At 37.1% G+C, this 15,731-nt stretch overlaps 1 protein-coding gene across 1 annotated transcript in view; it reads left to right on the top strand.

Annotated features, from left to right (window-relative positions):
- Positions 1-10,938, top strand: part of LOC115452607 (alanine/arginine aminopeptidase) — a 40,022-nt gene extending 29,084 nt beyond the window's left edge. The window contains exons 20-29 of the mRNA XM_037436508.1: positions 528-616; positions 1,938-2,035; positions 2,804-2,942; positions 3,629-3,821; positions 4,376-4,502; positions 5,483-5,640; positions 6,445-6,531; positions 8,406-8,517; positions 9,807-9,938; positions 10,721-10,938. Of these exons, the coding sequence (XP_037292405.1) occupies positions 528-616; positions 1,938-2,035; positions 2,804-2,942; positions 3,629-3,821; positions 4,376-4,502; positions 5,483-5,640; positions 6,445-6,531; positions 8,406-8,517; positions 9,807-9,932 (1,129 nt within the window). The 3' untranslated portion in view covers positions 9,933-9,938; positions 10,721-10,938. The remainder of the gene's footprint in view (positions 1-527; positions 617-1,937; positions 2,036-2,803; positions 2,943-3,628; positions 3,822-4,375; positions 4,503-5,482; positions 5,641-6,444; positions 6,532-8,405; positions 8,518-9,806; positions 9,939-10,720) is intronic.
- The last annotated feature ends 4,793 nt before the right edge of the window (positions 10,939-15,731 follow it).

The following is a 15,731-nucleotide window of genomic DNA, read 5'->3' as shown; positions in this document are numbered from 1 at the left end:
TCCCGGAACGCAACACACGTGTGCCACTATGGCGGGTTTTAACACCTTGTGCAAGGTCGCTATCCGGGCGGATACAAAATATATCCTACCACCAACAAAAATATTTTACATTTCAACCAAGACGACTTATTATTATGTTATAACTTTCAGAGCACAAATTTGGTATTTCCCATTGACGTATATTCTATAGACATTAACGTCCCTATAAACAATTTGTTCAAAATCTGAACTAAAATGGCAACCAAAACGTCACTTTTATAACCTATTTATTCACTTGAACAACAATTTTACTTATTTGATTAATATTTTTTATTCACATCCAGGTTTACACTAAGATTCGAGTTCTTATATTATGAGCGCCACTCCTTACACAACCACACGCTGTCAATATTGACCATACTAAAGTCAGTTTGAACGGATTGCAGTTCAATTCAGTTGAACACAGTGAATGTTCGGAACGCTAAATCTAGTACGTAGTACATATATATCGATGGTATGTCCAGTATATAACTATTTATCTTTGGCAGGTACGAGCTAGTGAATGAGACGAAAACGGTTCGCGTCTCTCGATGGATGGAAAATGTCGTCAATCTGATCTGGATGAATGATACTGAAAGTACGTGATCAGTTTTTTTTATTTTATTAAAATTAAGACGCAAAACAGATTACAATCAATATTAAAGCTAATTATAAAATATACAAGCATAAAAACTAGATTATACTGCCTCGGTGGCGTAGTTGTATTGCATGTCCGGTACAATAGCGCTCTGAGGTCCTGGGTTCGAATCCCGGGTCGGGCAAAGTGATATTTGGGTTTTTCTGCTCAGTATCAGCCCGGAGTCTGGAATTTGTGCCCGATATGGCGATAGGGTCGCCCCCTATCACATCATGGGACGGAACACACTTAGCGAGAGGGTGCCCTGGTTGCGCCTCTGCACACCCCTTCGGGGATAAATGCGTGATGTTATGTATGTACATTGCGCCATTATACTAGTTAATTACTTAAAGTGCGGACTGAAATAAATTAAAACTATTGACTTGTTTGTTGACAGTTCTTTGACTTAGGGGTTCAAGTATTACGTAACAATTTTGGGTGGAGAGGGATCTTGTAAAACGTTACGATACGTAACAGCGGCGCGAGGGGGATTCGTACATTTATACTTTGTTCCGTATTAAATAGAAAGTATCTTAAAATCCTGATCTTACACAGCGTTTCAACTAATATCACACTTGAGATTGAAACTGAGTTCTTTTTTTTTTTTTTTTTTTTTTTTTTTTATTTATCAAAAGGCATAACACAGAACACAATCATGATAAAGAATACTTAAGCACTAAATTACATTAAGACTAGATTGTATTCCTTAAACCTATGCCCTAATTATAAACATATAATAAACAATTAACAAGAATAAACATCTGCTTATACTTAATTGAGTTATGTGGACATAAATTGTATGGAAACTAAATTGTACTACCTACAAACTACTTAATTTTCGAATACTATTTAAAAACAGGCCCGGCCTGCTGTTCATTATGTCAATGGTACCATGTATAACATAGAGTTCATTATATAATCTACTCAGCCTGATAATGGAGTTATAATAGGACGTGTTATTTAAGATATATTATGTTCTATCAACAATAAGGGCTATTTTGTTGAGTATTAAATATCAAGTATCTTAAGATGCTGGTCTTAAACAGAGTCTCAAAGGATATCACACTTGAGAGCTAAACTAAGTTGTACCTATTAACACGACCTGAATTTTGTTGTATATTAAATATCAATATCTCAAGATGCTGGTCTTAAACAACGTCTCAGCTGACATCGCACTTAAGAGCGAAACTGAGTTGAATATATTCATACAGCCATTCAAAAATGATGATCTGACCCAAGAAAGTTTTCTAGTTTATGTAATATAGTTTTTTATATTTTTTAGTGGTGATACCAGACTTGGGCAAGCATAAGTGGGTGAGATACAACGTTGGAGCGAGAGGGCTGTACCGAGTGGCGCCGCAGGACAGAACTAACGAGGAGGTATGTAGTACGTATTCTTTTATTAGTGACCGTACTGTGATGGTAAATGGAGTAGGGACCACATAGAGCATTGATTGATGAGAGATGTTGATCAGTCGGACCAATGCCGGCCTGTTCAAAACACAGGCTGATCCCTAAGCGTCTACTTTGAAAAACGAAATCCGTAGTTTCTGATGAGGGATCGCACGTTTTGTTACTACGAAGTGTTACGGATCCGATGACGGATTCGACGACGGATCCGATCCGTTCCTCGCAGTATTTCAGACATGGAATTTGTAAGAACTCATGGAGTTCCGCCATCGGTTTTTAAAACCATCTGCGAAGATAAAGTTCCACTGCTTTCTCCAAAAAAAAAAAATACGTATAATTGATCCTACCACTACTGTAAGCTACAGAACGGTGACGGATCCAAAGTAATTTGGTAGTAAAGTTAAATTCGAAGTTCGTCGTTTCTTCGTTTCCGAACGACGTTCGTTTTTCGAAGTAGACCCTCTGCACGGTCGTGTGGGCAATTATGACTTATTTTAGATTGTACAATGCTCGATATCTGGTCATACAAACTGCACGCGTTGTACGGCAGCGCTCTGAGGTCCTAGGTTCAAATCCCGGGTCAAGCAGTGTTATTTGGGTTTTTCTGCGCAGTATAACATAGCGATAGGCTCGCCTGTTCACATCATGGGACGGAACACACTTGGCGAAAAGTGGGTGCCCTAGTCGCGCCTCTGCATACCCCTTCGGGAATAAATGTGTGATATGTGTACATTCCAGTCGGCAGAGCTATCAGCTCGTCGTGCTGCCGCGCTGTACGACAGCGGCGCGCCGGCTGAACGAGCACTGTTACTCGATGACGCGTTTGTGCTGAGCAGAGCTGGACGGCTGCCTGCAAGCCGGGCTATTGCTGCTGCGGGTAAGTCTTTTTACGTATCAGACTCCGCAGTCAAAATCGGGAGAAACCTGCGAATGGCATACTGGAATCAACCTAGCGATTGCAGGGACCTGGAGGAAATTTGGGAGGGGATATCTGAAGGAAGTGTGGGGAAGGAAAAGCAACCTTTTTAGGATGTGCAGAGGGAAGAAGGCCGAGAAATGTTCGCGAGCCTTCATAGACCGTGTATTGAGAACCATGAGGTATTATCATTTATTATCATTATCACACTTAATTGTGTGCGTCGGGCCGTGACAAATGATATGTTGTGACCACAAACTCATCCCTACGTATGTCAAGCTGTCACCTAAGATAAACATACAAGGGATCGCTAATATTCTAAACCAGGAGAGAACAAAGGAGATCTTTAAAATATAAAAACCGTGATAAAATCCGAAAAATAGTTCAATTTTAATAACTTCCTATTGCTATATTTCTCTCTTTAAATACTTAGTAGTACTTGTATGTATCTTTTGTTTTTAATTGCGATTAGAGTGTATGTGTATAATTTTGCAAATTATCCTTTTTTTATCACAAATAGTGCATGTTGTGACTGCCTTAAGAAGGTGTTACTCTTATATTTTATTATATTGTTTTTCTTTTATTTAGTTTTAGCAACATTTTAACTACTACTACTAAATAAATAAACAAATAAATAAATATTTCAGCACGTCTAACAACAGAAGAACATTGGGCACCTTGGCGCGTTGTTCTCAACCACCTGTCCTGGTGGAGGGAACTCTTGCACTTGACATCATCAGGGCCTAATCTGAACAAACTCCTGAGCGCTCTCCATCCGAAGGTGGTCCACGTGTACACACACGAGGAGTTGGAGGCTGGTGGAATTAGCGAGGATCAGCTGTGAGTTATCTAATGTCGACGCGCAGTTGTCAAAATGTATGCCCCAAATTTGGGGGGATTTTAACGCCATTAGGGAAATTTTGGGGGTTAAAAATTTACCTATTTAAAATGTAAACACACTATATTATTATTATATACTCATTTATGGAACATGGCAGAGTGTTTAGGCCGCACATTCATATTATATTTGGGGGAATATTTCTCGAAATTTATTTTGTGTTGCTTAGGGATAATCATCTGTCGACATTCTATTGGACTCCATTCCTTACCATCAGATACAATGGGGTCACTTACTGTAATATGTAATACATCACTTGCCCCCCCCCCCCCTAGAGGTTCTTAAACTCGAACGAATTCACCAGTTCCATTCCTAATATTCCGTACGCTCAATTACGCTCTGTTCTTGATTATTAAAGCGGGAGTGAAGGAGGAACATGTGCTCTCGACTTTACCTACAATTCATACTTTTCTCATTCTCCATATCAACTTGCCCCCCCTGGACCATCGGCAGGCGACGCTCTTGCTTATCATCAAAAAATATTAAACTATTCTAGATGGCTAAGCGGCGCTCTGCTGACAGCAGGAGTGGAATGGAACAACGAGCAAGTGACCAAGCAAGCCCTGAAGCTATACAACGCGTGGTACAAGAAGAATCAGAGCATACCACTGATATATCAAGAGGTAGATATATGTTGAAATTATACACGGATACCAGACAAACGAACTGTTTTATTATGCGAGCAAGAAACAACAGAAAGCTTTTTCCGTTGCGGGAACTATAAAGTATATGAATATTATAAATATTAATTGTAGTATCGCAAATATCACGAAAACGTACGAATCGAGGGCGTTCTGAAATTCAAAAAATATTTTTTCATTACTCGAAATCTTATTTTAGCAATTGGGTAAATATTTACACGAATAGTTTGTATGGGAAATACAAAAAGTACATTTTCTCTTAATGGAATATTTTGCATAAAATGGAATGGTCGGGAGGGAACGCATCGGGAAAGGATTGCCAGCGATCTATCATTGAAGGCATGCAAGGATAGGCGATAAGATATTGCCACGCCGATAAGAGACCAATCGAAAGATAGTTCGCAATTTAAGATTCCAGATAAATTATTAATTTCGTGCAGTCAATTAGGGGCCGTTCAAGTAATACGTAACGCAATTGTTCTTGTAAAACGTTACGATGCGTAACAGGAGCGGGAGGGGGATCTCGTACAAAGCGTTATGTAACATTTTTATTTTTTATTTTAGCGACTTTCCGATATTTTGCGTAAAATAATTGTGAACATTAAAAAAAAATTGTAACTTTGAGTTACGTAACTTTTGGAGGGGGGGTGGGAGCGTATAGGACAACGTTACGGCGCGTTACATGGGGCGGTGGGGAGGTTAAAAATCTTCAAAAATTGCGTTACGTACTACTTGAACGGCCCCTTTGAACCGTCGATATCATGATGTGTAAGTCCCGTGTGTTAGATTTATTATAACTTAATATATTTTTTGACTGGCAACTTCCTCTCTTTGGTTCGGCCCTACGCCGTCCGGACGTACTTATGTCATTGTGGTGTGTAAAATAAAACGTTATCAAACAATTCACGGCTAATCATTTATTATTTCGCCCTATAAAACCAACGCCGTGGTCCCGCTCGCAGGCGGCGTTCACGGCGGGCGTGCGCGCGCAGGGCGCGGCGGCGTGGCGCGCGTGCTGGCGCGCGCTCGTGCGCTCGTACGCGGCGCCGCGCCCGCTGCACGACCACCGCGCGCTGCTCGCCGCGCTCGCCGCCGCGCCCGACGACTGGCTCTTCTACAGGTCGGCTGCTAACATAATAATATCAACCCTGTATTATATACTTGCCCACTGCTGAGCACGGGCCTCCTCTACTACTGGAAGGGATTAGACCTTAGTCCACCACGCTGGTATACTTCATACACCTTCGAAATTCCTATAGAGATCTTCTCAGATGTGCAGGTTTCCTCATGATGTTTTCCTTCACCGTTAAAGCGAACGATAAATTCACAAAGAACACACATGATTTTAGAAAAGTCATAGATGTGTGCCCTTGAGATTTGAACCTGTAAACATTCGTCTCGGCAGTCCGTTCCACACCCAACTAGGCTATCGCCGCTTGCTTGCAGGTCAGCTCTACTTATACACTATTATAGGGGAATTTTATACAGGGTCATTTTGACATTGCGTTACTAAATGAAACCACATACTTGTAAATAATACTTGAAATAAGTTACTGGAGCCGTAGATGTAAAATAAAAAACTTGTAACATAAAATGTATGTCAGCCATATTCTCCAAGGAGAAATATTTTTCAAAATCCACGCAATAATAAATAAGTTATAAAACTTTGATTTTGTTGAAAGGGGTAACTGTCAAATAAGACTAAAAGTAAACGGTGACGTCACCGAGTATCACCAACCATAACGCTGTGTGCGTGAAAAGAGATGACGCCATAACCTCAGGCGCGCACTTTTTTACACATTTCAAATATGAATAACAGCTTTATTTCTCAACCGATTTAGATGCCGATATCACAGAAGTATTTATTTTTCGTATTATTTTCTACTACATACAAAATCAAACTACCTTATTATTTTTTTCACAGGTTCGCGTTCTCAGCCCTCTCGAGTGAGGCGCAGAGAGGGCGCGAATGGAAGCTGTGGGTTACCACGCTCTGCGCTAGTGCTTGCAGGTAATATCTTACTAAAACAAACAAACACCACGTATTCATCCCCGAAGTGGTATGCAGAGGCGCAACCAAGGCTTCCACTTTTCACAAAGTGTGTTCCGTTCGTGTGATTTCCTTCACCGTTAAAGCAAGCGATAATTCACAAATACACACATAACTTTAGAAAAGTCTTTTGAAAAAGAGTTTTGAACTTGCGGTCATTCGTCTCGTCAGTTCGTTCCATTCCCAACTAGGCTATCCTTTAAAGGTCGGTAGAGTTGACGGGGATCCACGAAAATTTATCTGCTTTGATAGTAAAGTACTAAAATGTTGACTTGACTTTATATTTATGTATTTATTAAAAGGTATACCCACAGCTTACATATAAAAAATTACATATTTAGCATTGCTTAAACTAAAAGTCTAGTATGTATGCCAAATTATAGGTACACACATAATTCGCCAATTTAACGTTAAAGCAGCTTACACTAAGGAAAATAATTACCTTCAGACAATAATGATGATAAAAAGCGGCGATAGTCTAGTTGGTTGTGGAACGGACTGCCGAGACGAATGTCCGCAGGTTCAAAACCCAAGGGCACACACCTCTGACTTTTCTAAAAAAATATGTGTGTATTCTTTGTGAATCGCCTGCTTTAACGGCGAAGGAAAACATCGTGAAGAAACCTGCATACCCGAGAAGTTCTCTATAAGAATTTCGAAGGTGTGTGAAGTCTACCAATCCACACTACAGCGTGGTGGACTAAGGCCTAATCCCTCTCAGTAGTAGAGGAGGCCCGTGTAGCAGTGGGCAAGTATATAATACAGGGCTGGTATTATTATTATATTATAATAATGATGACTTCATCTATCAATACAAGCAGATAATATTGATAGGGGTTGTAAGGCACGGTGACTCCAACATAACTCCCTCGATGGCTGGGCAATAGTTCTAATGCAATTTCTCAGCGAAACAAAAAACAGTTCATCCTAAGGGGCCGTTCAAGTGTTACGTAACGCAAATTGCAGGGGAGCGGGGCTCTTGTAAAACGTTACGGTGCGTAACAAGCGCGGGAGGGGACAAAGCGTTATGTAACATAGTTTTTTTTTTATTAACAAAGGTATTTTAATGACTCCGTTATTTCGCGTAAAATAATTGTGAATATTAGAATATTGTAACTTTAGAGTTACATGACATCTGGAGGGGGACGGGGGCGTACAGGAAAACGTTACGGCGCGTTACATGGGAAGACAAACATCTTCAAAAATTGCGTTACGTAATACTTGAACAGTCCTTTATAGGCAACCACAACACATAAAATATTACATCAGATATACGGTAACTGGACAATGAACTGCTCTAAACAAAAATAAAAATCCAATAGGGGACCGGCCTATGCTTGATTTTGTACATTATTCTATATGTAATGGTTAATAATACGAAAAAGAAGCACTCCTCCGAAAACTGCATTAAAATTGGTTAAAAAATGAGCCAGTAACTCATATTTAAAATATTGTAATGTGCAGAAGTGGGCGCGATGTGGAGATATCGCTTCATCTCTTTTTTTCGCACGCGTCGTAATTCCCGATGACGTCACATGTGGGTATTTCGTCTCTTTTCTGTTTCTTGTTTATGACCCCTTCCACAGAAATTCAAAGACTTATAACTTGTTGATTTTTACCGGATTTTAATAATTCCTTCTGTGTTATAATTTATACAACGTAAATATTTGATAATAGTAAAGAAAAAAAAATGAGGCCGGTACCCTATTGTATTTTTTCTGTTTATCTTGTACTGTTTATACCTTAAACTAGTTCTGAAAAGAGCAAAATTTTCAAAGGGGTCTATGAGACTTTTTTTTAACCTCTGCTTCACGGTAATATTTATCTTTGGCTAGATGGCGTGGCGCGGCAGGAGTCTGGCGCGTTCTGAGTCCTCAACCAGCGTTACCGCCAGCCGCGTTACAAGCAGCCGCCAGGTGTCTGCACCAGCCTTACGATTATTACAGGGTGAGTAATAAAATACACCACACATCACTACATAGTATAAAACAAAGTCGCTTTCTCTGTCCCTAACTTTGTATGCTTAAATCTTTAAAACTACGCAACGGATTTTGATGCGGTTTTTTTTAATAGATAGAGTGATTCAACAGGAAGGTTTATATGTATAATAACATCCATTAAATAGTGGAGAAAAGTGTTATTTTGTTATGTTATACCCGAGCGAAGTCAGAGCGGGCCGCTATGTTTTTATATACAACGTTCACAGTTTTTCTGTAGTGTATTTAGTATCAGCATTGCACCCGTGCGAAGCCTGGGCGGGTCGCTAGTCGACATATGTATCGCTAGGGCAGCATGAAATGTGGATTTTGGGGGCGTTTGAGAATTCCACCACGATATCCCATGCCTATCGTAAAAGAAAGAAAGATAAATCTTTATTTAGCCATTTTCTCTGGACCAGATGGCTGAAAGTAATAGATACACGGCAGTACAGGGATATGTGGTACAATAAGTAAATAATTAAGAAGGTAAGCAAAAAGAGCGCCGGAGAGGGCCACCGCCATCGACCTAAATGTACTACGTACTAGATCTGGCGTTCCATACACTGTATTCGGCTCAACTGTACTGCAATCCGTACACCTGACTAGTATGATTTCAACATTGACAGCGTGTGGTACTGTACTGCAATTCGTACACTTTACTAGCTTAATGTAATCTATTCAAACTGGCTTTAGTATGGTCAATATTGACAGCGTGTGGTTGTGTACGGAGTGACGCTCATGAGACTAAGTGTAAACTTGGATTTGAATAAATAATATTAGTCAAATAAGTAAAATTATTTGTTGTTCAAGTGAACAAATAGGTTACAACAGTGACGTTTCGGTTGCCATTTTAGTTCAGATTTTGAACAAATAGTTTATATGTAAGTGGCGATAGCCTAGTTGGGTGTGGAACGGACTGCCGAGAGGAATGTCCGCAGGTTCAAATCCCAAGGGCATACACCTCTGACTTTTCTAAAATCATGTGTGTATTCTTTATGAATTTATCATTCGCTTTAACGGTGAAGGAAAACATCGTGAGGAAACCTGCACATCTGAGAAGTTCTCTATAGGAATTTCGAAGGTGCGTGAAGTCTACCAATCCGCACTACAGAGTGGTGGACTAAGGCCTAATCCCTCTCAGTAGTAGAGGAAGCCCGTGCTCAGCAGTGGGCAAGTATATAATACAGGGCTGATATTATTATTATAATCGTGTCTATAGAATATACGTCTGATCTGGATTTATATCCTTTCTCACAGTTCAGAGAGGTGTTCGGTGAGTATCGGGGCGCGGCCGCTGCGCTGGACACCATAGCCCTCAACGCAGCCTGGGTCATGCGAGCTGACGCCGATCTGCTCAAATACTTCAACTCAATCAACCAGTGAGGTCAGGTAAGTCGATGTCAAAATCCACGTCAAAATAAAAAAAATGTCGGATATGATTTTTTTTTATGACTAGACGAGCTTGCAGTCCATATTGAAATTCGCATCAAAAAAAAAATTTGGATCTGATTTTTTTAATGACGAGACGAGCTTGCAGTCTATATTGAAGTTCGCAGCAAATAAAAAAAAATAGGCCAGTTTTTTTTTTGAATGACGAGACGAGCTTACAGTCCATTTAATGGTAATACGACCACCCATAAACAGTAGAAATATCAACACCTAGAATCACAAAGTATTGTTTGTTATTCCATTCTCGCCATCCTGAGACATGAGAAGTTAAGTTTATGTCCAGTAGTTACTCTGGCTACAATGTTCAAACCGGAACACAAGTGACTACACATTGCTTGACAGAAATAGACATTGCGGTGGTACCCAGGACTCTCACATATGAAAGACCTACCACCAGTAAACTTAGGTACAACATTTATTTTGTTACGACAGTTTTTAGTCGATGTTCGATAAGTACTATTTCTGTTAGTATATTCTGTTATTGTAGCCAGTATAACTACTACACAAAGTAACTAATATCTCATGTCTCAGGCGAGCGCAGTGGAATACCAAACAATACTTTATAATTCAAGGTGTTGGTGTTTCTTCTGTTTATGGATCGTATCGCTTACCATCAGGCGAACGGCAAGCTCGTCTCGTCATGCATACAAAAATAATAAAAAAAGCTCTATCCTATCTCTATTTTGAAGTATTATCTAACAAATGTATTATTTTCCTTTCAGAAAATGCTTTAGATTGAGAAAAGAAGGCCCCATGATTATTAAATTATTATTTATTAAGTAAAAACATGCTTTTTAGCACAAAATAAATATGGTAGAAAATTTAAATATTTATATGATAACATTTTACATAACTGTCATTTGATATATTGTTTCCACAAACAAGGAACATTAGCTTGAAAGGCAAACATATCTAAGCGAAAATCAGTAAATTTTTGAGTAGAGTGTTTTAAGTTTTGATTTTAATGTGAAAATTCATAACAATTAAACTTTTCATTTTATAAAGATCTACCCTTTTATTCATAGACGTTATTTATCTAAGGACGGAGCATTGCTGCGATAACAAGTCTGTTTCTCAGTTTTGTTTATCTGACAGCCAACTAGATTCAAGTTTTAACTCAATATTAGCCAATCACATCGGCCTTATGTCTATGCACTGCGAAGGCTGCCATGCCAGCAATGCTCCATCCTTAGATAAAAACTTCTATGAATAAGGGGATAATGTTATAAAATTATCCTAGATCTACAAAACCTAGATCTAATGACGAGAAAAATATGGCGATTCGAAATATTTATATTTAATTTTGGGTATATTTGTCGCTTAGATATGATTGCCTATGAAGCGTCGGTTATATTTATTTGCATGAATGACAATCAAATTATATTTTTACATATGTATAGTTTAAGGTATATATCAAATTAATTTATTTTTTATTTCAATTGGATTGTTTACGTCCATGTTTAGAAAAACTATTCACGTCCAGAAATTAAGTAAATTTGATACAACGGACATACATTTATTTAGTCATTAATTTTAGTTGATGATCTCATTAATAATTTATCGATTTACATTAATTTATTAGTGATAATATATTATTAAATAATTTTACTTAGCGCCTAACTCAAAATATTTTAAAACTCATAACATATATATATTAGCACATATGCATAAAGAATATAAATTGTTATTTCCATAGATGGTATATTCAAAATCCTGTCAAATAATCTTCATTTGCGAGAAATATGATTTTAATCACAGCTTTGATCAGAGTTCTAAGATTATATAAAGCGGACGTTGGGATTGTCATACAAACATTTTGTGCTTATGTGATGGTTACTCAATCTACAGTAATAGCAAAACATCAATGTAAAATACTTCATAATCCATATCGTGATTTGCACGATTTGCGAATATTAGCATATATTTTCTGTAAATATATTATTTTTGTATTAATATCTAAGGACGCTGACATCTTGTCACACGGACATTTCAAACGCGACTTATTACAATTGGTAATAACTTTTGAAGCAAACATTTGGTCCTGATGTCCGATCTATAACTAAATATATAGTTTAATGTCTTTGGCTTTAAAGAAATCATATTTTCAGCGTTTTGATGACAAATTATAATTTTATCAGTAAGTTAGGTGCTATAAACGCCTTTTAGAGCAAACGCTTTATATTTCATACTACGATAAATATATGTGTTAATAAAAATTAAAATATCATCCATAACAATGACATTTTACAAATAGACGCGTCATACACTAACAAAATGGCACATAAAAACGGCGCAGTATTTACTATAGTCACGTACCTGTACATATAATTACAAATTGGCTCGAAGAAGGAATAAAAAGATGCAGCATACATTTGTTAGAAAAGGATATATACATCGACAGTCACGTAACAACGTTAGTGCCGCACGCTCATTGGCCATCAAGTCGGGCAATTACCTTAAATTCGTCTTGCCACTATTGAGCTCGGACAACGTATCTATGTAATAAAAACGTCTTAGATCCATAAGGTCAGGTGTTTTTGTAATTACGGGCGTTCTATTCGAAGGACAACTTCGATGGCCGTATAAGTCAGAGTAAAAAAATCGCCCTATTTACCTATAGGGCTATCAACTAAGATGTTTTTATTACATATATACGTTGTCCGAGCTCAATACTGGCAAGACGAAAGTAAGGTAATTGCCCGACTTGACAGCCAATGAGCGTGCACTAACGTTGTTACGTAACTGTCGATGTATATATATCCTTTTCTAACGAATGTATGCTGCATCTTTTATTCCTTCTTCGAGCCAATTTGAAATTATATGTACAGGTACGTGACTATAGTAAATAGTGCGCCGTTGTTATGTGCCATTTTGTTAGTGCATGACGCGTCTATTTGTAAAACGTCATTGGCTAACAAGGTGTCATTTGATTACAGAAGATCTCTATTTGGTAATCTCTTTTTTTATTAAAGATAACGTCTGAACGTCGTTATTAAACATCTGTGTATGGGCCATATCATTGGTTTTATTCACGTAAATAAAATATGATTTTTATAAGTGCCATATCAAGAAATAGAATAATAGATTCATCCTCATACTTTAAAACGACTGTAAAATGACATTTATATAGTTGAATTGAAAGATCTTGATACTTACAAAAAATCCTGATTTCTGTTGAATGAAAACTTATACAAAATAATTCGTTGTGAAGAGATTATTTATACTTCTTAAAAATATTATCTTTGATTTTTATTAACACAACCTTTCATTCCTATAATAATTGTATGTTTAGTTGCATAGAAAGAATATAAGGAGATTTCCAAAGTCAATAAAATGGCCACTTGTCTACTTTAAATCGAAATTATGATCCCCAAGCAAAAGCGTAGTTAGAACATCATTAGGGGTCAGGTAAAAGAAAGCCCCTAATACAGCACGAGTTTAATAGAGGAAATTTAGTGCTTAACAAAGGAATAGCTAGACCAACAGCACAAAGAAAAATGTCCTTCTATACTGGTAGGATATATTTTATATTCGCCCGGATAGCGACCGAACACAAGATGTTAAAACCCGCCATGGTGATAAGTGTGTCGCGTTCCGAGTTCAGCCTGTGTATAACCGGTTCTAACAGACATAATTGTGTCGACTGAGGGGTAGAGACTTTCCCGCCCTCACACCCACCACTACAACTATAAGCCAGGATCAGCAGTGGCATTGTATGACAGCGAGCAGTGAAGCTCGACGAGTCTCAGGAAAACTAATATGTCATTATTCCGCAACGAAATTAATCAAATAGAAAGATAGGGAGGAGTTGGTTCGACTGAGGGGTAATCATCTCTCGTCAGTCGCCATTGGACTCCTTACCATCAGATGCAGTGAGGTCAATTTAACTTGCACATATAAAAATCAACCCTCCATAAGATAAGACATTTGGAAATCTCTTGCCTATTACAGTATTATATCACAGTTATGTAACGCACCGCGGATAGTTTAATGTTTCTCTGTTTGTATGAAATGTGAATGATTGTAGTTATATATATCACAGCGTGATAAAGGGTCCATAGAACCCGATTCCTACTTCTCTTTATGTAGAATCTATCATTAGAACGATTTGTTGACCGCATTCATGCATCAGTACCTATATGTTGTGTCGGGTTTCTTTTTAGAGAATGGCATCTTCGCCACTAGTTCACAGATATCCTGAAATACTAAGCAAAGTCTACGAAACGTCGGGAGAAAACTAAAATATAAACAAACCGTGATAAAATCAGAAAAGTAGTTTAATTTTAATGTCTAACATTCGCGTAAACATAAGAAATCATTAATACTAATATTATTTCTTACTCATATTTTTCTAAAATATAAATGCGATGGTAATGTTTGTTATCAGTCAACGTAGAAACTCATGAACGGATTTTAATGAAGTTTGGCACATAGAAAGATCTTTTTTAAGAAAAATTAACAAACAAGCAATGAAAGGCTAGTCAATTATACATTATTTACGTCTAATTCATTTTTCTTTTCTATACAAAACTTCTACAAGGCAAAGGTGTTTGGATTATGATAAAAAATATTCACATTTCATATAAATATAATTAAATATATATTGCATGATTATAGATTTATTTTGCGATAAAATATAAAAAATATCTAAAATGTGCTGTTAATAATTAATATATAAGTAAGTCCACGATGTAACGGATTTTTATAAATATAAACTTACATGCTAACGTAAAGGTTGATTTAAAAAAGATCTTTTGCAGAGTTTTAAAAATATATAGGGCGTACATTGGGAAGATTATATACAAAAAATTTGCGCTTATGTGATGGTTACTCATTCTACAGTAAAATAGTTCATATTTTTCCATTCTTAATGCGAATATAAGCATATTTTCCGTAAATATATTGTTTTGTGTTAACATCTAATGCCGCTGTGACATTTTGTCATACGGACATTTCAAATAAGACGTCTTATTACCAATTGGTAATAACTTTTGGGAGCAAAAATTTTGTCCTCATGTCCGATCTATGACTAACTATATAGTTTAATGTCTTTGATATTTTGACATTTCGATAAGCATTCTTTGAAAAATACTTTGTGGGTTGGCATTTTTTTAGTTACAATCATGCTAAGTGTAGTGAAGTCCATGGAAATCGGCCAACCAAAGATGTTGTATTACTAATAATCAACACGATTGTGTGAATAGATAATTTGATCTAAATATTGTGGGAAGTCCTACATCGTTACTTCGCATTGAATTTTTGAAGAAAGAGGTTAACACGTTCCATTTTAAAAGAAACTTTTTGAATCTATAGAAATGTTCAAATTATGTTACATTGTAGAAAATGACTTCTTAATTGATCAACGAGTTTTAAGATTATATTCAGCGGATATTGGAAAGATTGTCCTACAAACATTTTGTGCTTATATAATGGACACTCAATCTACGGTAATAGCAAAACATCAATGTAAAATACTTCATATTCCATATCGTGATTTGCACATTTTAATGCGCGTATTAGCATATTTTCTGTCAATATATTATTTTTGTATTAATATCTAAGGACCCTGACATCTTGTCATACGGACATTTCAAATAAGACTTATTACCAATTGGTAATATCTTTTGGAGCACAAATTTGGTCCTTATGTCCAATCTATAACTAACTACTTATATAGTTTAATGTCTTTGAAGTTCATGGTCTTACTTTATAATTAAATACTAACATCACGTC

Source organism: Manduca sexta, chromosome 1 (genome assembly GCF_014839805.1).
Source record: "Manduca sexta isolate Smith_Timp_Sample1 chromosome 1, JHU_Msex_v1.0, whole genome shotgun sequence".
NCBI classification, from domain to species: Eukaryota; Metazoa; Arthropoda; class Insecta; order Lepidoptera; family Sphingidae; genus Manduca; species Manduca sexta.
This window is presented reverse-complemented; position numbering and strand designations above follow the sequence as displayed.